The sequence below is a fragment of the Hyperoodon ampullatus genome (assembly GCF_949752795.1).
Source record: "Hyperoodon ampullatus genome assembly, chromosome: 4".
Taxonomy (NCBI): Eukaryota; Metazoa; Chordata; class Mammalia; order Artiodactyla; family Ziphiidae; genus Hyperoodon; species Hyperoodon ampullatus.
The window spans coordinates 140,482,129-140,505,707 of record NC_136917.1 but is presented as its reverse complement, the minus strand read 5'-3'; the positions used below and the strand labels follow the sequence as shown (position 1 = coordinate 140,505,707).

Sequence of the window (23,579 nt, the reverse complement as noted above, 5' to 3'; positions counted from 1 at the left end):
GTTTGAACCTGTGAACTATTCATTTAGAGATGCAGAACCAAGTTAACCCATCAGTGCAACAGAAGGCAAAGGGCCCAGGTTTTGGAGTCAGCTGCTTTGGATTTGCGTGCCAGCTGAGCCAAGTATTAGTGTGTGATTTGAACATGTTCCTTAAATATCTAAATCTTTCCACAGATAATGTCTTCTGCCTCCCTGGTAGTGGTAAGGATTAAATGAAATGTTTAGTGCAAGGGTTGACAAAGTTGTTTTAAAAATGACCAAACAGTAAATTTTTAGGCTTTCTGGGCTATGCAATCTCTGTCACCACTACTCAGCTCTTCCACTGTGGCATGAAAGCAGCCATAGATGATATGTAAACTATTTTACATAGATAATATGTAAAATGAACATAGATAATATGTAAAATGAACATGACCATGTTCCAATAAAACTTTATTTACAAAAACAGAGGGCAGACCACATTTGGCCCGTAGTCTGTAATTTGCCAACCCAGAGTTTAGTGCAAGATACATCTCACAGTGGTTTATAAGCATTCAAAAATGGTAGCAGTTACTAATAACATGAACTTTTTCTATAACTTCTATTCATCAGTAACAATTGAACACCGTCCCACAGAGTAAACCTAGTGGAGTCTACTCAAACACAACTTACGGAATTTGGCTTATTCCTTGGATTATGTAAAAAGGTGGTGGAAAAACGTTCCATTCACACTAAGTAGAATATCAGCTGATACCCAAAAATCAGATTGGAATGGATAATCTCTGAGCTTTATTCCAGAGCCACAATGTTATTTTTTTTCCTTTTTTCTTTTAATTGGAGTATAATTGCTTTACAATGTTGTTAGTTTCTCCTGTACAGTGAAGTGAATCAGCTATATGTATATATATATCCCCTCCCTCTTGGACCTCCCTCCCCCTCATTCCACCCATCTAGGTTATCACAGAGCACGGAGCTGAGCTCCCTGTGCTATACAGCAGGTTCCCACTAGCTATCTATTTTACACATGGTCGTGTATTTATGTCAAATCTAATCTCCCAGTTCATCCCACCCTCCCCTTCCCCACTGTGTCCCCACGTCCATTCTCCACATCTGCCTTTCTATTCCTGCCCTGCAGATAGGTTCATCTGTACCATTTTTCTAGATTCCACATATATGCATTAATATACAATATTTGTTTTTCTCTTTCTGACTTACTTCACTCTGTATAACAGACTCTAGGTCCATCCACATCTCTACAAATGATCCAATTTTGTTCACTTTTGTGGCTGAGTAATATTCTATATATGTACCACATCTTCTTTATTTGTCTGTCATTGGACATTTAGGTTGTTTCCATGTCCTGGCTATTGTAAATAGTGCTGCAATGAACATTGTGGTACACGAATTTTTTTGAATTATGGTTTTCTCAGGGTATATGCCCAGTAGTGGGATTGCTGGGGCATATGGTTGTTCTATTTTTAGTTTTTTAAGGAACCTCCATGCTGTTCTCCATAGTGGCTGTACCAATTTACATTCCCACCAACAGTGCAAGAGGGTTCCCTTTTCTCCACACCCTCTCCAGCATTTATTGTTTGTAGATATGTGATGATGGCCATTCTGACTGGTGTGAGGTGATACCTCATTTTAGTTTTGATTTGCATTTCTCTAATAATTAGTGATGTTGAGAATCTTTTCATGTGCCTCTTGGCCATCTGTGTGTCTTCTTTGCTGAAATGTCTGTTCAGGTCTTCTGCCCATTTTTGGATTGGGTTGTCTGTCTTTCTTTTTGATATTGAGCTGCATGAGCTGTTTGTATATTTTGGAGATTAATTCTTTGTCCATTGCTTCATTTGCAAATATTTTCTCCCATTCTGAGGGTTGTCTTTTGGTCTTGTTTATGGTTTCCTTTGCTGTGCAAAAGCTTTTAAGTTTCATTAGGTCCCATTTGTTTATTTTTGTTTTTATTTTCATTACCCTAGAAGGTGGGTCATAAAAGATCTTGCTGTGATTTATGTCAAAGAGTGTTCTGCCTGTGTTTTCCTCTAAGGGATTTATAGTGTCAGGTCTTACATTTAGGTCTTTAATCCACTTTGAGTTTATTTTTATGTATGGTGTTAGGGAGTGTTCTTATTTCACTCTTTTTTTTTTTTTTACATGTAGTTGTCCAGTTTTCCCAGCACCATTTATTGAAGAGGCTGTCTTGTCTCCATTGTATATTCTTGCCTCCTTTGTCATAGATTAGGTGACCATAGGTGCATGGGCTTATCTCTGGGCTTTCTATCCTGTACCATTGATCTATATTTCTGTTTTTGTACCAGTACCATACTGTCTTGATTACTGTAGCTTTGTAATATAGTCTGAAGTCAGGGAGTCTGATTCCTCCAGCTCTGTTTTTCGTTCTCAATATTGCCTTGGCTAGTCGGGGTCTTTTGTGCTTCCACACAAATTGTATAATTTTTTGTTCTAATTCTGTGAAAAATGCCATTGGTAATTTGACAGATTGCACTGAACCTGTAGATTGCTTTGGGTAGTATAGTCATTTTCATAGTATTGATTCTTCCAATCCAGGAGCATGGTATATCTCTCCATCTGTTTGTGTCATCTTTGATTTCTTTCATCAGTGTTTTATAGTAATATCTGAGCTTTATTCCACAGCTACAATGTTGACTTTAAAAAAAAAAAAACTCTAGTTACACCATTAATGAAATAGATAAATGATTTACTCAAAGTTATTCAAGAAATGGTTTATTGAGCACCTTCTCTGTGCCAGGAATTGTTCTAAGTGCTGGGGATACAATCAGGCACAAGACAAGCAGGATAGATATTGAAATGAATTATGGTCAAAAAGTAACTTAAATATTTGGAACAGAAATTTTAAGTGCATCATAGACTTGTGTATACAAATCCATACTGATTGATTAGAGATAGTTCAAATTTAGTCTGTCCTAACTGAAATGAACTGTGCAATAACACCCTGGTTAATGAGATTGCCTTGGATAATCTTATAATTCATGTGGATTTGTGGTATCAACTTATACCAACCCACTCTTTTTTAAGGGTACATATAATGTTGGCTCCACATGGATTGGCTCTTTCTCCTCCCCTTCCCTTCCTCTACAAATTATAGATGAGATGATGTATATTAAAATTACCTCCCTTATAACTGACATGGAAATTGGCTTCAGATGGAATTAAATTTCTAACTTCCAATACTAAGACTGTCTATCAATAAAAGACATTATGAAAGAAAAGTTACAAGAAAACTGCATTTTACTTAAATTGGTTTCAGATAAGGGTTTTTTTTTTTTTTTTTATTCTATAGTTTTTCCTTGTCATTTACTGCTTAATGCTTTCCTCCTTTCTCAGATTATACTTATTCCAAATTTTCTGTTACTTTATATTAGTAATAATACTGTCAACGTTTTGAATGTATAACTGACATCAAAACAAAATTTTGTTTTCAAGGATTAAGATGTTGATTCTACCCCCAGTTCCGGTTCCAAAGATAAAAGGAATTGATCCAGATCTCCTCAAGGTAATTAATAAATTATCTAAATTATACATAACACTAATTAAATGATACCTGAACAATAATATCTTATGTTGAGACCTTTTGTAAGCTATATGGATTACATTTTATTTTTTGTATTCCTTCTGGAAAAAAAGTTTTTAAATAATACAACTCAAAATTTTGAGAATGTCTTATGTATTTAAAAGTTCTTGACTACTGGATCAAGATGGCAGAGTAGTAGAATGTGAAGCTCACTGCCTCACACAAATACATCAAAAACACATCTACATGTGGAACAATTCTCACAGAATATCTACTGAATGCTGGCAGAAGACGTTGGACCTCTAAAAGGGCAAGAAAATTTCTATGTAACCAGGTAGGACAAAAGAAAAAAGAAAAGAAAGGAATTGGGAAGGGACCTGTACCCCTTGAGAGAGAGCTGTGAAAGAGGAAAGATGCCTGCACCCTGGGAAGTCCCCTCACCATCATGGAGATCAGCCAGGACAGAGTGGGACTTTTAGAGCCTTGGAGGAAAATGCAGGAACCGGTTTTGCAGCAGCTAGAATGGAGAGAGACCTGCAGACGGTCAGTGCTACCGGCTCAGCACTCCCCAGCCGGAGACACACATCCACCAGTGCGGGCAGAGACTGGGTGCTGAAGCTCAGGCTTCAGAGATTAGACCCAGGGAGAGGACTCAGGTGGTGGGCTGTGCAGAAAGAGCCTGACAGGGCTGGAGTTTGGTGCGACTGCACCAGAGGATGTACGCAGAGGAAGCCTGGGCTACCTTAGAGGCTAGGTACCATTGTTTGGGTGGTGTGCGAGAGGAGAGGCAAGACCTGCCATTGTAGCCTTTTTCCCTGCATGTGCTCTCAGATGGCAGGACACTGCCTACACAAGCTACAGGAGTGATCACAAGCCACCACCACCCCCAACCCCCATGCTTTAAGAGCTGTCATGAGCTACCACCACCACCCTCACAGACTCCAGGAGTAGTTGTGAGCCACCTCCCATTTTGTGCTCCAGGGATGCACATGAGCTGCTACTGCCACAGAGAATGCCAGGACCAGCCACTGCATCTGCACACGCCCTATCAAGAGAATAATGGCCAGCACATGCTGAGGAAAGAGGTGACAGGCATCAATACTATAAACAGCCCTTGTACCAAAATATTAAATCCACACAAACTACACAGGGACACTCCCACATATAAAAGCCCTCCAAGACCACAGTAGATCATGTTTTCTCCTAAACTCACAGAATAAGAGAGATATAAGGTAAAATGAAGAAGCAGAGGAACCACTCCCAGTTAAAAAACCGAGAATTCCCCTGAAAGAACAATGAAACAGACCTCTTCAGTCTAATAGACACCAATTTCAAAAAGGAGATAATGAAAATACTGAAGAAATTAAGAAATGCTATTGATAGAAATGCAGAGTACTATAAAAAGGAACTAGCAACTATAAAAAGAAACCAAAAAAAATTTTAAACTCATTTGCCAAGATGAAAACTGAACTAAAGGCAATGAATAGCAGAATGAATAATACATAAAAATGAGTAAATGACCTGGAAGGTAGAATAATGGAAATCACCTAATCAAGACAGCAGACAGAAAGGCAAATGAAAAAAAAAATGAAAGCAATATAAGAGACCTATGGGATAATATAAAGCATGCCAATCTATGCATAATAGAGACCCCAGAATGGGAAGAAAGAGAAAAGGGTATTGAAAATGTATTTGGGAAGCTGAAAACTTCCCAAACGTAAAGAAAGAAACATATCCAGGTACAGGAAGCACAGAGGGTCCCAAACAAGGTAAAACCAAACAGACCTACACCAAGATTATAATTAAAATGGCAAAAGTTAAAGAGAGGATTCTAAAGGCAAGAGAAAAAGTTAATTACAAGGGAACCCACATAAGGCTATCAGCTGATTTCTGTACAGAAACTTTGCAGGCCAGAAGGAAGTGGCAAGATACATTCAAAGTCCTGAAGGGGAAAAAACTGCAACCTAGGATACTCTACCCAGCAAGATTATTATTTACAATAGAAGGAGCGAGAAAGAATTTCTTAGACAAGCAAAAACTAAAAGAATACAGCAATACTAAACCTATCCTAAAGGAAATATTTTAAGGTCTTCTGTAAATAGAAAAGAAGTAAGAATATATAGGAAAGAGAAAATCACAATTGGAAAGAACATCACCTAAATAAGCCAGTACACGAATTTAAAAAAATCAAAATAAATTTCTGTGAAATTTATGATAACCACAGTGAACAGCAAAAGGATGAACACGAAGATGTAAAAGAGGACATCAAAATCATATAATGTGGGGGAGAAGAGTAAGAAAGTGTAGGGTTTTTTTTTTTTTTTTATCATTTCCTAGAATGTGTTTGAGCCTATATGATTGCCAGTCTAAGGCAAGTATCAGTAGCTATAGGATGGGGTTTACATACTTGAGAAACAAGGTAACCACAAATCAAAAACATACAACAGACTCACAAAAACCAAAAAGAAGAGAAGTACAATACAAAAGAAAATCACCAAACCACAAAAGGGAAAAACAAAAAGAAAAAAAGGGACAAAGAACAAATAAAAAATCAACAGGAAAGCAAGGCTTAAAATGGCAATAAATACATATCTATCAATAATTACCTTAATGTCAATGCACTAAATGCTCCAATCAAAAGACACAGAGAGGAAGATTGGACCAAATAAAACAAGAGCCTACAATATGCTGCCTATAAGAGACCCACTTTAGAGCAAAGGACACAGATTGAAAGTGAGGAGATGGAAAAAGATATTTCATGCAAATGGAAATGACAAAGTGGGGATCGCAATACACATATCAGACAGAATAGACTTTAAAACAAAGGCCATAAAGAAAAAGAAGGACACTTTTACACTCATCAACATATATGCACCTAATATAGGAGCACCCAAATACATAAAACAAATACTAACAGACATAAAGGGAGAACTTGACAGGAATACAATAATAGTAGGAGACTTTAACACCCCACTCACATCAGTGCACAGATCTTCTAGAAAGGAAATAAGGCAACAGAGATCCTAAATGATACAATAGAACAGTTAGACCTAATTGATATTTTTAGGACATTACATCCAAAAAAACAGAATATACATTCTTTTCGCATGCACATGGAACATTCTGTAGGATTGACCATATACTAGGGTACAAAACAGACCTCAACAAACTTGAGTATAGAAATTATCTCAAGCATCTTTTCTGATCACAGCAGCATGAAACTAGAAATCAACCACAGAAAAAGAAAATGACTACTAAACAATATGCTACTAAAAAAATGATTACCAAACAATATGCTACTAAAAAACCAATCAGTCAACAAGGAAATCAAAGAGTAAATTAAAAAATACCTTGAGAAAAATTACCATGGAGACAACACTGTACAAAATCTATGGGATGCAGCCAAAGCAGTTCCTAGAGGGAAGTTCATAGTGATACAGGCCTTCCTCAAAAAAACAAGAAAAGTCTCAGATAAACAACCTAATCTACCAGTTAAAAGAAGTAGAAAAAGAACAAACAGAACCTAAAATCAGCAGAAGGATGGAAATAATCAAGATCAGAGAGGAAATAAATAAAATAGTGATATAAAAAATAGAAAAAATCAATAAAACCAAGAGCTGGTTCTTTGAAAGGGTAAACAAGATTGAAAAACCTCTAGCCAGGCTCACCAAGAAGAAAAGAGAGAGAACCCAAATAAACAAAATAAGAAATGAAAAAGGAGACATAACAACTGATACCACAGTAATACAAAAACCACAAGGGAACGCTATGACCAATTATATCTCAACAAATTCAACAACCTAGAAGAAAAGGACAAGTTTCTAGAAACATACAGCCCACCAAGATTGAATCAACAAGAAGTAGATAATTTGAACAGACCAATCATTAAAGGTGAAATAGAATATGTAATTAACTCCCTACAAACAAAAGTCCAAGACCAGATGGCTTCAAAGGCAAATTCTACCAAACATACAAAGAAGAACTCACACCAGTCCTCTCAAACTCTTCCAAAGAATTGAAGAGGAGGGAACACTCCCAAAGACATTGTATGAAGCCACCATCACCCTGATACCAAAACCAGACAAAGACACCACCAAAAAAGAAAATTACAGGCCAATATCTTTGATGAATATAGACACAAAAATTCTCAACAAAATATTAGCAAACAAAATCCAACAACACGTGGGTTTCCCTGGTGGCGCAGTGGTTGAGAGTCCGCCTGCCGATGCAGGGGACACGGGTTCGTGCCCCAGTCTGGGAAGATCCCACATGCCGCGGAGCGGCTGGACCCGTGAGCCATGGCCGCTGGGCCTGCGCATCCGGAGCCTGTGCTCCGCAACGGGAGAGGCCACAACAGTGAGAGGCCCGCATACCGCAAAAAAAAAAAAAAAAAAAAAAAAAATCCAACAACACATAAAAAAGATCATACACCATGACCAAGAGTCATCCCAAGTTCACAAGCATGGTTCAGCATACACAAATCAATGTGATACATCACATAAACAAAAGAGAAGACAAAAACCACATGATCATCTCAAGAGATGCAGAAAGAGCATTTGACAAAATTCCACATCCATTCATGATAAAAACTCTTACCAAAGTGGGTACACAGGCAACATATCTCAACATAATAAAAGCTATTTATGACAAACCCACAGCCAATATAATACTCAATGGTGAAAAGCTGAAAGACTTCCCGCTAAAATCTGGAACAAGACAAGGATGCCCACTCTTGCCTCTTCTATTTAACATAGTATTGGAAGTCCTAGCCACAGCAATCACACAAGAAATAAAAAGTATCCATATTAGAAGGGAAGAGGCAAAATTGTCGTTATATGCAGATGACATGATACTATATAGAAAACCTTAAAGAATCCACAAAAAAACTACTAGATATAATAAGCGAATTCAGCAAGGTAGCAGGATGCAAGATTAACATATAGAAACCGGTTGCATTTCTTTACATTAACAACAGAATATCAGAAAGGGAATGTAAACAAACAATATTATTTAAAATCTCTCCCCAAAATATAAAATATGCTTAAGAATAAACCTGACTGTGGAGGTAAAAGACTTATAAGCTGAGAACTATAAAACATTAATAAAGGAAACTGAAGGTGAGTCAAAGAAATGGAAAGATATCCCATGCTCATGGATTGGAAGAATTAACATTGTTAAAATGGTCATACAGCCCAAAGCAAACTACAGATTTAATGCAGTCCCTATCAAATTACCCATGACATTTTTCACAGAACTAGAATAATCCTAAAATTTATATGGAACCATTAAAGACCCAGAATTGCTAAAGCAATCCTGAAGAAAAAGAACAAAGCAGGAGGCATAACCCTCCCAGACTTCAGACAATACTACAAAGCTACAGGGGTACTGGCACAAAAAACAGACATATAGGTCAATTAAACAGAATAGAGAGCCCAGAAATAAACCCACACACCTATAGTCAATCTTCAACAAAGGAGGCAAGAATATACAATAGGAAAAAGACAGTCTCTTCAACAAGTGGTGCTGAGAAATTTGGACAGCCATATGGAAATCAATGAAGTTAGAACATACCCTCTCACCATACATAAAAATAAACTCACGGTGGGAAAGATGGCGGAAGAGTAAGACGCGGAGATCACCTTCCTCCCCACAGATACATCAGAAATTCATCTACACGTGGAACAACTCCAACAGAACACCTACTGAACGCTGACAGAAGACTTCAGACCCCCCAAAAGGCAAGAAACTCCCCACATACCTGGGTAGGTCAAAAGAAAAAAAAGAATAAACAGAGACAATAGGATATGGACGGGACCTGCACCAGTGGGAGGGAGCCGTGAAGGAGGGAAGGTTTCTACACACTACAGGCCCCTTCGCGGGCGGAGACTGCAGGTGGCGGAGGGGGAAAGCTTCGGAGTAGCGGAGGAGAGCACAGCAACAGGGGTGCGGAGGGCAAAGCAGAGAGATTTTGGCACAGAGGATCGGTGCCCTCAGGCACACACCAGCCCGAGAGGCTTGTCTGCTCGCAGCCGGGGCGGGCGGGGCTGGGAGCTGAGGCTCGGGTATCGGCTTTCAGTCGGAGCGCAGGGAGAGGACTGGGGCTGGCGGCAGGAAGAGAGCCTGAAGGGGTTAGTGCTAGCCCGGAGGGAGTCCGAGGAAAGGGTCTGGAGCTACCGGAGAGGCAAGAGACTTTTTTCCCTTTTGTTGCCTGGTGCGCCAGGAGAGGGCATTCCCCTCCCTCCCCTCTGCCTGAGTGAGCCAGAGCCCCCGAATCAGCAGCTCCTTTAAACCCGTCCTGTCTGAGCGAAGAACGGACGCCCTCCGGCGACCTACGCGCAGAGGCGGGGCCAGGTCCAAGGCTGAGACCCGGGAGTTGTGAGAGCAGAGAAGAGACAGGGAAATCTCTCTGTGCAGCCTCGGAGGCAGTGGATTAAAGCTCCACGGTCCATTTGATGTGCCCTGCGTCTGTGGAGTGTATGAATGGACAGCGAATCATCCCAAATTGAGGAAGTGGACTTTGAGGACAAGATTTAAGACTTTCCCCCCTTTTTACAACGAATTATCCCAAATTAAGGAGGTGGACTTAGCAAGATTTCAGACTTCTCGCCCTTTTCCTCTTTTTACAACGAATTATCCCAAATTGAGGAGGTGGACTTGGAGAGCAAGATTTTTGATTTTTCCCCCTGCTCTCTTTTTGTGAATGTGTATGTGTAATCTTCTGTGTAAGATTCTCTCTGTATAGCTTTGCTTCCACCATATGTCCCAGGGTTCTATCGGTCCGTGTTTTTTTTTTTCAATAATTACTTTTTAATTTTAATAACGCTACTATATTTCATACTTTATTCTATTTTACTTTACCTGCTCTTTCTTTTCTTCCTACCTTCCCTTCCTCCCTCCCTCCCTCCGCTCCTCCTTTCCTTCTTTCTTTTTCTTTCCTCCCTCCCTCCCTCCCACCCTTCTTCTTTCCACTTTCTTTTTCTTTCCTTCCTCCCTCCCTCCTGTCTTTCTTTCTTTCCTTCCTCCCTCCCTCCCTTCTTCCATTCACTCTTCCTTTTGCTTTCATTCCTCCCTCCCTCCCTCCTTTCTTTCCTTCTTTCTTTCCATCCTTCCTCCCTCCCTCCTTTCTTTCTTTCTTCCTTCCTTCCTTTCTTCCCTTCTTCCTTTCTTTCCCTCTCTCTTTCTTTCTTCTACTAATTCTTTCTTTCTAATTTTTCTCACTGTTATTCTGAGCTGGGTGGATGAAAGGCTCTTGGTGCTGCAGCCAGGAGTCAGTGCTGTGCCTCTGAAGTGGGAGAGCCAACCTCAGGACACGGGTCCACAAGAGACGTCCCAGCTCCACATAATATCAAGCAGCGAAAATCTCCCAGGGATCTCCATCTCAACACCAGCACCCAGCTTCAGTCAACGACCAGCAAGCTACAGTGCTGGTCACCCTATGCCAAGCAACTAGCAAGGCAGGAACACAACCCCACCCATTAGCAGAGAGGCTACCTAAAAACATAATAAGGCCACAGGCACCCCAAAACACAGCACCAGACGTGGACCTGTCCACCAGAAAGACAAGATCGAGCCTCAACCACCAGAACACAGGCATTAGTCCCCCACACCAGGAAGCCTACACAACCTACTGAAACAACCTGAGCCACGGGGGACAGATACCAAAAACAATGGGAACTACGAATCTGCAGCCTGCAAAAAGGAGACCCCAAACACAGTAACATAAGCAAAATGAGAAAGCAGAAAAACACACAGCAGGTGAAGGAGCAAGATAAAAACCTACCAGACCTAACAAATGAAGAGGTAATAGGCAGTCTACCTGAAAAAGAATTCAGAATAATGATAGTAAAGATGATCCAAAATCTTGGAAATAGGATAGACAAAATGCAAGAAACAGTTAACAAGGACCTAGAAGAACTAAAGATGAATCAAGCATCGATTAAAAACACAATAAATGAAATGAAAAATACTCTAGATGGGATCAATAGCAGAATAACTGAGGCAGAAGAACGGATAAGTGAGGTGGAAGATAAAATAGTGGAAATAACTGATGCAGAGCAAAATAAAGAAAAAAGAATGAAAAGAATAGAGGACAGTCTCAGAGACCTCTGGGACAACATTAAACGCACCAACATTCGAATTATAGGGGTTCCAGAAGAAGAAGGGAAAAAGAAAGGGACTGAGAAAATATTTGAAGAGATTATAGTTGAAAACTTCCCTAATATGGGAAAGGAAATAGTTAATCAAGTCCAGGAGGCACAGAGAGTCCATACAGAATAAATCCAAGGAGAAATACGCCAAGACACATATTAATCAAACTGTCAAAAATTAAACACAAAGAAATCATATTAAAAGCAGCAAGGGAAAAACAACAAATAACACACAAGGGAATCCCCATCAGGTTAACAGCTGATCTCTCAGCAGAAACTCTACAAGCCAGAAGGGAGTGGCAGGACATAATTAAAGTGATGAAGGAGAGAAACCTGCAACCAAGATTACTCTGCCCAGCAAGGATCTCATTCAGATTTGATGGAGAAATTAAAACATTTACAGACAAGCAAAAGCTGAGAGAGTTCAGCACCACCAAACCAGCTTTACAATAAATGCTAAAGGAACTTCTCTAGGCAAGAAACACAACAGAAGGAATATACCTACAATAACGAACCCAAAGCCATTAAGGAAATGGGAATAGAAACATACATATCAATAATTACCTTAAATGTAAATGGACTAAATGCTCCCACCAAAAGACACAGAGTGGCTGAATGGATACAAAAACAAGACCCATATATATGCTGTCTACAAGAGACCCACTTCAGACCTAGAGACACATACAGATTGAAAGTAAGGGGATGGAAAAAGATATTCCATGCAAATGGAAATCAAAAGAAAGCTGGAGTAGCAATTCTTATATCAGACAAAATAGACTTCAAAATAAAGACTATTAGAAGAGACAAAGAAGGACACTACATAACGATAAAGGGATCGATCCAAGAAGAAGATATAACAATTGTAAATATTTATGCACCCAACATAGGAGCACCTCAATACATAAGGCAAATACTAACAGCCATAAAAGGGGAAATCGACAGTAACACAATCATAGTAGGGGACTTTAACACCCCACTTTCACCAATGGACAGATCATCCAAAATGAAAATAAATAAGGAAACACAAGCTTTAAATGATACATTAAACAAGATGGACTTAGTTGATATTTATAGGACATTCCATCCAAAAACAACAGAATACACATTTTTCTCAAGTGCTCATGGAACATTCTCCAGGATAGATCATATCTTGGGTCACAAATCAAGCCTTGGTAAATTCAAGAAAATTGAAATTGTATCAAGTATCTTTTCCGACCACAATGCTATGAGACTAGACATCAATTACAGGAAAAGATCTGTAAAAAATACAAACACATGGAGGCTAAACAATACACTACTCAATAACGAAGTGATCACTGAAGAAATCAAAGAGGAAATTAAAAAATACCTAGAAACAAATGACAATGGGGACACGACGACCCAAAACCTATGGGACGCAGCAAAAGCAGTTCTAAGGGGGAAGTTTGTAGCAATACAATCCCACCTTAAGAAACAGGAAACATTTCGAGTAAACAACCTGACCCTGCACCTAAAGCAGTTAGAGAAAGAAGAACAAAAAACCCCCAAAGTTAGCAGAAGGAAAGAAATCATAAAGATCAGATCAGAAATAAATGAAAAAGAAATGAAGGAAACAATAGCAAAGATCAACCAAACTAAAAGCTGGTTCTTTGAGAAGATAAACAAAATTGACAAACCATTAGCCAGACTCATCAAGAAAAGAAGGGAGAAGACTCAAATCAATAGAATTAGAAATGAAAAAGGAGAAGTAACAACTGACACTGCAGAAATACAAAAGATCATGAGAGATTACTACAAGCAATTCTATGCCAATAAAATGGACAACCTGGAAGAAATGGACAAATTCTTAGAAATGCACAACCTGCCAAGACTGAATCAGGAAGAAATAGAAAATATGAATAGACCAATCACAAGCACTGAAATTGAAACTGTGATTAAAAATCTTCCAACAAACAAAAGCCCAGGACCAGATGGCTTCACAGGCGAATTCTATCAAACATTTAGAGAAGACCTAACACCCATCCTTCTCAAACTCTTCCAAACAATATCAGAGGAAGGAACACTCCCAAACTCATTCTACGAGGCCACCATCACCTTGATACCAAAACCAGGCAAGGATGTCACAAAGAAAACTACAGGCCAATATCACTGATGAACATAGATGCAAAAATCCTCAACAAAATACTAGCAAACAGAATCCAACAGCACATTAAAAGGATCATACAGCATGATCAAGTGGGGTTTATTCCAGGAATGCAAGGATTCTTCAATATACGCAAATCAATCAATGTGATACACCATATTAACAAGTTGAAGGAGAAAAACCATATGATCATCTCAATAGATGCAGAGAAAGCTTTTGACAAAATTCAACACCCATTTATGATAAAAACCCTGCAGAAAGTAGGCATAGAGGGAACTTTCCTCAACATAATAAAGGCCATATATGACAAACCCACAGCCAACATTGTCCTCAATGGTGAAAAACTGAAACCATTTCCACTAAGATCAGGAACAAGACAAGGCTGCCCACTCTCACCACTCTTATTCAACCTAGTTTTGGAAGTTTTAGCCACAGCAATCAGAGAAGAAAAGGAAATAGAAGGAATCCAAATTGGAAAAGAAGAAGTAAAGCTGTCACTGTTTGCAGATGACATGATACTATACATAGAGAATCCTAAAGATGCTACCGAAAAACTACTAGAGCTAATCAATGAATTTGGTAAAGTAGCAGGATACAAAATTAATGCACAGAAATCTCTGGCATTCCTGTACACTAATGATGAAAAATCTGAAAATGAAATCAAGAAAACACTCCCATTTACCATTGCAACAAAAAGAATAAAATATCTAGGAATAAACCTACCTAAGGAGACAAAAGACCTGTATGCAGAAAATTATAAGACACTGATGAAAGAAATTAAAGAGGATACAAATAGATGGAGAGACATACCATGCTCCTGGACTGGAAGCATCAACACTGTGAAAATGACTCTACTACCCAAAGCAATCTACAGATTCAATGCAATCCCTATCAAACTACCACTGGCATTTTTCACAGAACTAGAACAAAAAATTTCAAAATTTGTTTGGAAAAACAAAAGACCCCGAATAGCCAAAGCAATCTTGAGAACGAAAAACGGAGCTGGAGGAATCAGGCTCCCTGACTTCAGACTATACTACAAAGCTACAGTAATTAAGACAGTGTGGTACTGGCATAAAAACAGAAAGATAGATCAGTGGATCAGGATAGAAAGCCCAGAGATAAACCCACGCACATATGGCCACCTTATCTTTGATAAAGGAGGCAGGAATGTACAGTGGAGAAAGGACAGCCTCTTCAATAAGTGGTGCTGGGAAAACTGGACAGGGACATGTAAAAGTATGAGATTAGATCACTCCCTAACACCATACACAAAAATAAGCTCAAAATGGATTAAAGACCTAAATGTAAGGCCAGAAACTATCAAACTCTGAGAGGAAAACATAGGTAGAACACTCTATGACATAAATCACAGCAAGATCCTTTTGGACCCACCTCCTAGAGAAATGGAACTAAAAACAAAGATAAACAAATGGGACCTAATGAAACTTCAAAGCTTTTGCACAGCAAAGGAAACCATAAACAAGACCAAAAGACAACCCTCAGAATGGGAGAAAATATTTGCAAATGAAGCAACTGACAAAGGATTAATCTCCAAAATTTATAAACAGCTCATGCAGCTCAATAGCAAAAAAACAAACAACCCAATCCAAAAATGGGCAGAAGACTTAAATAGGCATTTCTCCAAAGAAGATATACAGACTGCCAACAAACACATGAAAGAATGCTCAACATCATTAATCATTAGAGAAATGCAAATCAAAACTACAATGAGATATCACCTCACGCCGGTCAGAATGGCCATCATCGAGAAGTCTGGGAACAGTAGATGCTGGAGAGGCTGTGGAGAAAAGGGAACACTCTTGCACTGCTGGTGGGAATGTGAATTGGTACAGCCACTATGGAGAACAGTATGGAGGTTCCTTAAAAAACTAAAAATAGAACTACCATATGACCCAGCAATCCCACTACTAGGCATATACCCTGAGAAGACCATAATTCAAAAAGAGACATGTACCAAAATGTTCATTGCAGCTCTATTCACAATAGCCCAGAGCTGGAAACAACCTAAGTGTCCATCATCGGATGAATGGATAAAGAAGATGTGGCACATATATACAATGGAATATTACTCAGCCATAAAAAGGAACGAAACTGAGCTCTTTGTAATGAGGTGGATAGACCTAGAGTCTGTCATACAGAGTGAAGTAAGTCAGAAAGAGAAAGACAAATACCGTATGCTAACACATATATCTGGAATTTAAAAAAAAAAAATGTCATGAAGAACCTAGGGGTAAAACAGGAATAAAGACACAGACCTACTTGAGAACGGACTTGAGGATATGGGGAGGGTGAAGGGTAAGCTGTGAGAAAGCGAAAGAGAGGCATGGACATATATACACTACCAAACGTAAGGTAGATAGATAGTGGGAAGCAGCCGCAGTGCACAGGGAGATCAGCTCGGTGCTTTGTGACTGCCTGGAGGGGTGGGATAGGGAGGGTGGGAGGGAGGGAGGCGCAATAGGGAAGGGATGTGGGAACAGATGTGTATGTATGACTGATTCACTTTGTTATAAAGCAGAAACTAATAAAAAATTTAAAAAATAAATAAATAAATAAAAATAAACTCACAGTGGCTTAAAGACTTAAGACATGACACCACAAAACTCCTAGGACAGATCATAGGCAAAACATTCTCTGACATAAATCATACCAATGTTTTCTTAAGTCAGTCTCCCAAAGCAATAGAAATAAAAACAAAAAGAAACAAATGGGACCTAATCAAACTTACCAGCTTTTGCACAGCGAAAGAAACCATAAACAAAGAGACAACCTACAGAATGGGAGAAAGTATTTGCAAACAATGAGACCAGTAAGGGCTTTATTTCCAAAATATACAAATAGCTCATACAACTCAACAAAAAAACAAACAACCCAATCCAAAAATGGGCAGAAGACCTAAATAGACATTTCTCCAAAGAAGAAATACAAATGGCCAATAGGCACATGAAAAGATGCGCAACATTGCTAATTACTAGAGAAATGCAAATCAAAACTACAATGAGGTACCACCTCACACCAGTCAGAATGGCCATCATTAACTCTACAAATAACAGATGCTGGGGAGGGTGTGGAGAAAAGGGAACACTCCTACACTGTTGGAATGTAAGTTGGTACAGCCTCTGTGGAAAACAATATAGAGGTTCCTCAGAAAACTAAAATAGAATTACCATATGATCCAGCAATCCCACTCCTAGGCATATATCCAGACAAAACTCTAATCCAAAAAGATACATGCACCCCTATGTTCACAGCAGCACTATTCACAATAGCCAAGACATAGAAACAACCTAAATGCCCATCGACAGATGAATGGATAAAAAAGATGTGGTACATATATACAATGGAATACTACTCAGCCATAAAAAAGAATGAAATAATGCCATTTGCAGCAACATGGATGCAACTAGAGATTATCATACTAAGTGCAGTCAAAGAGAAAGACAAATACCATACGATATCACTTATATGTGGAATCTAAAATATGACACAAATGAACCTATCTACATATGAAACAAAAACAGACTCACAGACATAGAGAACAGACTTGTGGTTGCCGAGGGGGAGAGGGTTAGGGGAGGGATGGAGTGGGAGGTTGAGGTTAGCAGATACAAGCTATTATATATGGAATGGATAAACAACAACATCCTGCTGTATAGCATGGAGAACTATGTTTTGTATTCTGTGATGAACCATAATAGAAAAGAATTTTTAAAAAGAAAGAAAGAGGGCTTCCCTGGTGGCGCAGTGGTTGAGAGTCCGCCTGCCGATGCAGGGGACATGGGTTCATGCCCCAGTCCGGGAAGATCCCACATGCCACGGAGCGGCTGGGCCAGTGAGTCATGGCCGCTGAGCCTGCGCGTCCGGATCCTGTGCTCCGCAATGGGAGAGGCCACAACAGTGAGAGGCCCGTGTACCGCAAAAAAAAAAAGAAAGAAAGAAAGAAAAGTTCTTCACTAATGTATTTGTTATATGGTTTTGTTACTAATTAGGCTCTGAATGTTATTTATTATATCACTTAATTGTTGTGAGTTTCTTTTCATAGATCTTCATTTTCTATTTCCTAGGAAGGAAAATTAGAAGAGGTGAACACAATCTTAGCCATTCATGACAACTATAAACACGAATTCTACAATGACGACTCTTGGGTTGAATTTATTGAGCTAGATATTGATGACCCCGATGAAAAGACTGAAGGATCAGACACAGACAGACTTCTAAGCAATGACCATGAAAAATCACTTAATATCCTTGGGGCAAAGGATGACGACTCTGGACGTACCAGCTGTTATGAACCTGACATTCTGGAGACTGATTTCAATGCCAGTGACATGTGTGATGGTACCTCAGAGGTTGCTCAGCCACAAAGGTTAAAAGGGGAAGCAGATCGCTTGTGCCTTGACCAGAAGAATCTAAATAACTCACCTTCTAATGATGCTGCCCCTGCTAGCCAGCAGCCCAGTGTTATCCTAGGAGAGGAAAACAAACCAAGATCACTTCTTATTGGCAGAACTGAGTCAACTCATCAAGCTGGCCATACACAGCAGCAGCTCAGCAATCCAAGTTCATTGGCAAACATCGACTTTTATGCCCAGGTAAGTGACATTACACCAGCAGGGAGTGTGGTCCTTTCCCCGGGCCAAAAGAATAAGGCTGGGATCTCCCAGTGTGACATGCATCCAGAAGTGGTCTCACCCTGCCAAGCAAACTTCATCATGGACAACGCCTACTTCTGTGAGGCAGATGCTAAAAAGTGCATCGCCCTGGCCCCTCATGTCGAAGTTGAATCACATGTAGAGCCAAGCTTTAACCAGGAAGACATTTACATCACCACGGAAAGCCTTACCACTACTGCTGGGAGGTCTGGAACAGCAGAACGTGTTCCAAGTTCTGAGATGCCTGTCCCAGACTATACCTCCATTCATATAGTACAATCTCCACAGGGCCTCGTACTCAATGCAACTGCCCTGCCCTTGCCTGACAAAGAGTTTCTCTCGTCATGTGGCTACGTGAGCACAGACCAACTGAACAAAATCATGCCGTAGCTTTTCTTCGATTTCCCATGAGCTACATATTTAATGAGTTACCTATTTACTCTAGCAAAGAGTTGACTAGGGCATGAATGCATAAACCAAAACAAAGTTTAAACCTTTTTTGGAGGGGGGTGGGAGTTGAGGATGGGGGATACGGATTCTAAATGGCTTTTCCTGAAATGTTGAAACATGATATTAAAGAAAAAGAAGAAGAACCCTTCATCAGATAGATATTCTTGTTGTGAATTGTAAATATTTTAAAGAATTGTCTCAAAGACTGTTTAGTGGCAGTGATTGTCTTGTTATTGTGGGTGTTAATTTTGTGCTACTAAGCATTGAATGGCTACATTTTTTAATCTATAGTTAATCATGCTTTTTGAAAAAGCGAAAAATCAGGTGGCTTTTGCAGTTCAGGACGATTGAATGCAAATCATAGCACAGGCTAATTTTTTTAAATAATTGGGAACTAAAATTATAGGTAAGAAGACAAGAAATAGTTTGGATATGTAAAACATTTATTTTGACATAAAATGGATAAAGGTATTTTTAATAATTTACACTTTAAGCATGGCTATTTTCTATTACACTATACACGGTGTACTGTAGCTCATGCCGACCCATCTAAAGAATGTAGTAACTGCAGTCTAAAGCTGGTTTAATGCTTTGGTCAATGCACCTGAAGGAAAACTAGTTTTTTACGAGGCCCTTTTTATACCTCCTAAAACTCTTTAAATGATTCTAAAATGATTGTAGTTAGCTGCATTATTGGAATGTGTTCATCTTATCTGAATTTGTAAACAGATATTTGTTAACTTAGAAAACTTTAAAATGTTTGCACAGGTCAACTTATCATGAACCAAAAAAAAAAAAAAAAAACCCACAACACAAATGAACAAAAAGCCTTTTCTTACCCAAGTTTTGGTTCATGTCAGAGCACTGCATACTAAGAGAATAGAAATCATAGCTGGTTCCTGTTGACCCAGAATGCTTAATCACTGCAGTGCACAGGGAAGGAGCTTCTTAGTGCACTCAGATCATGAGAGTCAAGCCTTAGAACCTCGGCCACAGTGTCTCTTAGTTCATATTTACCTAAGGAAGGAATAGGTACAAGAAGCATTTTGTAAGTTGAAGCTGGTCGAAGTGAAGTTAACCAGATCATGGAATAAAAGTTCAAGAAAAAGGTTTTTCTTTCACAGCCTATAGCCAGACACATACTAATTATTCATGGTAGCAAAAAAAAGAAAAAACAAGATTTTAAATCCCGAAGATAACTAAAAAATTTATTTAAACCCATAGCAGAAAGTTTCTTCCTTACCAAATCTTTTATAGGATTTATTTAAAGTAATAAAAGAAGTTTCATCATTTTTTACTTCCCCTCTGAGTGGATTGGCCTTAAAGCGGGTAGTCAGAAGAAAAAGAAGCAGCCTGAGTAAATTATAAGTTATTGTTCAATATCTTAATAACCTAAACATCATTCATAGGAGCATTGGGATTGCTCCTCAAAAGGTTTGTTCAAAAAGAGAAGACTCATCTCACTCAAGAATGCTTCTCACTTAAGTATTTTTTAAAGGTTAATAAAACTTTAAAGTTAGCTTTAACTTTAGTACTTGCCATACCTTTTTAGGAAACAAGCTTAATGGTTGGCAATTTAAAATTCCCTCTTTCTTGCAGGAAGGACAGTGAAAAGCTAGAATTGGGTGTTTAAAGTTCAACATGTTACTTTGTAATAGATGTTTAATAGATATTCTGCTACCTTGCTGCTACGGTTTTCTCTAAGAGCTACATAATTTAGATTCATAGACAGTTTCATCAATGTAGAACCTAATTCAACTTAAAACTGTGTGTTGGGAAAACTATCTTACTATTTCACAATAGGCTGACAACATTTCTATAGCCAAAAATAGCTAAATACCTCAATCGGTCTCCGAATGTCATTTTGGTACTTTGCTGGCCACACAAGCCATTATTCACTAGTATGACTAGTTGTGTCCTGCAGTTTATATTTAACTTTCTTTATGTCTGTGGATTTTTTTCCTTCAAAGTTTAATAAATTTATTTTCTTGGATTTGTGATGGTATGCTTCTATTGTCAAACACCCACAGGAAAAGCATCCTAAATCAGACTGCATACTCAGTTCTTCTCCTTGTAAGGGGAGCATAGCACAGTTGGTTTAAACACAGTAGCAATGTGTGTGAAGATTTTTGTTCTGTGCTGAAATATAGAGCAGAGGAGACAGCTCCTTCCCTTTTTTTTTTTTTTTTTTTTTTTGAATAAACACGAGCCCAGCTCAAAAATATCCTGCTGGCTTGCCTGGATGCTTAGAGCCATATTTTGGATGCATCAAAGCATACATGATGCATGTGGGGGTGTTTGTGAAGTGGGGAGAGCTTGAGCATGCTGCCTAGAAAGAAGGGAGGGGTAAACAGCTCTCCCTCTACCATTCACACATTAGAATAAGTCTGTTTGTCAGACTAGCTCCTTGTCATAATGGGAAGCCAATAAGAAGTCACGGCTTGGAGGGAAGCTGGTTAGGTAGGTTGTGTAGGAGCCTAAGAACAGTAAAGCCATGAAGCAGAGATTCCCCCATTGGAGGCTCCAACTCCAAGAAGGGTGCAATCACGATAAAATAAAATCCCATACCCACCAGGTGGGCAGCGCACAAACTGGAAAATAATTGTATCACAGAGGCTCTCCCACAGGAGTGAAAGTTGTGAGTCCCACGTCACGCTACCCAGGCTGGGGGTCTGGCATTGGGAAAAGGAGCCCCAAGAGCACCTGGCTTTGAAGACCAGCAGGGTTTGACTGCAAGACTTCCACAGAACTGGGGGAGGCAGAAATTCCACTCTTGGAGGGCACACAGAAGGTCTCATGAGCACCAGGACACAGGGGAAAAAGAGTGACCTCATAAGACCCTGGGCCAGACCTACCTGCTGGTATTGGAGGGTCTCCTGTGGAGGGGGGTGGGGTGTGTGAGGGGGTGTCTGTGACTCACTGTGTGGACAAAGACACTGGTGGCAGTAGTTCTGGGTAGTACTCATTGGCATAAGCCCTCCTGGAGGCCACCATTTTCTCAACAAGACCTGGCCCCACCCAACAGCCCATAGGTTCTAGTGCTGGGATGCCTCAGACCAAACAACCAACAGGGTGGGAACACAGCCCCACCCATCAGCAAACAGGCTGCCTAAAGTCTTCCTAAAGCCCACAGCTGGCCACTAAACACACCCATTAACATGGCCCTGCCCACAGGAGGGACAAGACCCAGCTCCGCCCACCAGTGGGCTGGGACCAGTCCCTCTCACCAGGAAACCAGCACAAGCCCCTTAGACCAGCCTCATCCACAAGGGGGCAGACAGCAGAAGCAAGAAGAACTACAACCCTGCAAGCTGTGGAATGGAAACCACAATCACAGAAAGACAAAATGAGACAGCAGAGGACTATATCCCAGAGAAAGAGACAAGATAAAATCCCAGAAGAACAACTCAGTGGAGACAGGCAATCTACCCAAAAAATAATTCAGAGTAATGATAGTAAGGATGAACCAAGATCTCAGAAAAAGATAAAGGCACAGACCAGGAAGATACAAGAAATATTTAATAAAGACTTAACTAAAGAACAAACATAGATGAACAATACAACAACTGAAATGAAAAATACACTAAAAGGAATCAATAGCAGAATAAATAAAGCAGAAGAATATATAAGTGAACTGGAAGACAAAATGGTGGAAATCACTGCTGTGGAACAGAATAAAGAATGAAAAGAAATGAGGACAATCTAAGAGACCTCTGAGACAACATTAAATGCACCAACATTCACATTATAGGAGTCCCAGAAGGAGAAGATAGAGAGAAAGGACCTGAGTAAATATTTGAATATACAATAGCTGAAAAATTCCCTAACATGGGAAAGGAAAGTGTAACCCAAGTCCAGGAAGCCCAGAGAGTCCCAGGCAGGATAAACCCAAGGAGGAACATGCTGGGACACAGAGTAATCAAACTGACAAAAATTAAAGACAAAGTGAAAACACTAAGAGCAACAAGGGAAAAGAAACAAATAACATACAAGGGGACTTCCATAAGGTTATCAGCTGATTTTTCAGCAGAAACATTGCAGGCCAGAAAGGAGTGACACCATATATTTAAAGTGATGAAAGGGAAGAAACTACAACCAAGAATACACTAGCCAGCAAGGCTCTTGTTCAGATTTGATGGAGAAATCAAAAGCTTTACAAAAATGAGAAGCTAAGAGAATTCAGCACCACCAGACCAGACCAGCTTTGCAACAAATGCTAAAGGAACTCCTCTAGGTGAAAAAAAAAAAAGGCCACAACTAAAAACAAGAATATTACAAAAGGAAAAGGCAAATATAAAGGTAGGAAATCATCCACACAAAAAATATGATATCAAAACCAGCAATCATGAGAAGAGGAGAGTACAAATGCAGGATATTGGACATGCATTTGAAATTAAAAGACCAGCAACATAAAACAATCTTCTTTATAATATAGACTGCTATATCAAAACCTCATGGTAACCACAAACCAAAAATCTACATTAGATACACAAACAAAAAAAAAATAAGGAACAAAAACACAACAGTAAATTTAGCCATCAGATCACAAAAGAGAAGAGAAGAGGAAAGGAAGGGAAAAGACCTACAAAGACAAATACAAAACAATTAACAAAATGTCAATAAGAACATAGATATCAATAATTACGTTAAAT

General features: G+C 39.3%; 1 protein-coding gene across 3 annotated transcripts in view; it reads left to right on the top strand.

Moving 5' to 3' along the window:
• GHR (growth hormone receptor) overlaps positions 1 to 18,867 on the top strand; it is a gene marked incomplete at both ends in the record, with an annotated part of 175,768 nt that extends 156,901 nt beyond the window's left edge. For all 3 annotated transcript variants that reach the window (XM_079704019.1, XM_079704021.1, XM_079704020.1), the window contains 2 exons: positions 3,445 to 3,514; positions 17,890 to 18,867. In XM_079704019.1, the coding sequence (XP_079560145.1) occupies positions 3,445 to 3,514; positions 17,890 to 18,867 (1,048 nt within the window). The remainder of the gene's footprint in view (positions 1 to 3,444; positions 3,515 to 17,889) is intronic.
• Positions 18,868 to 23,579: the final 4,712 nt, after the last annotated feature.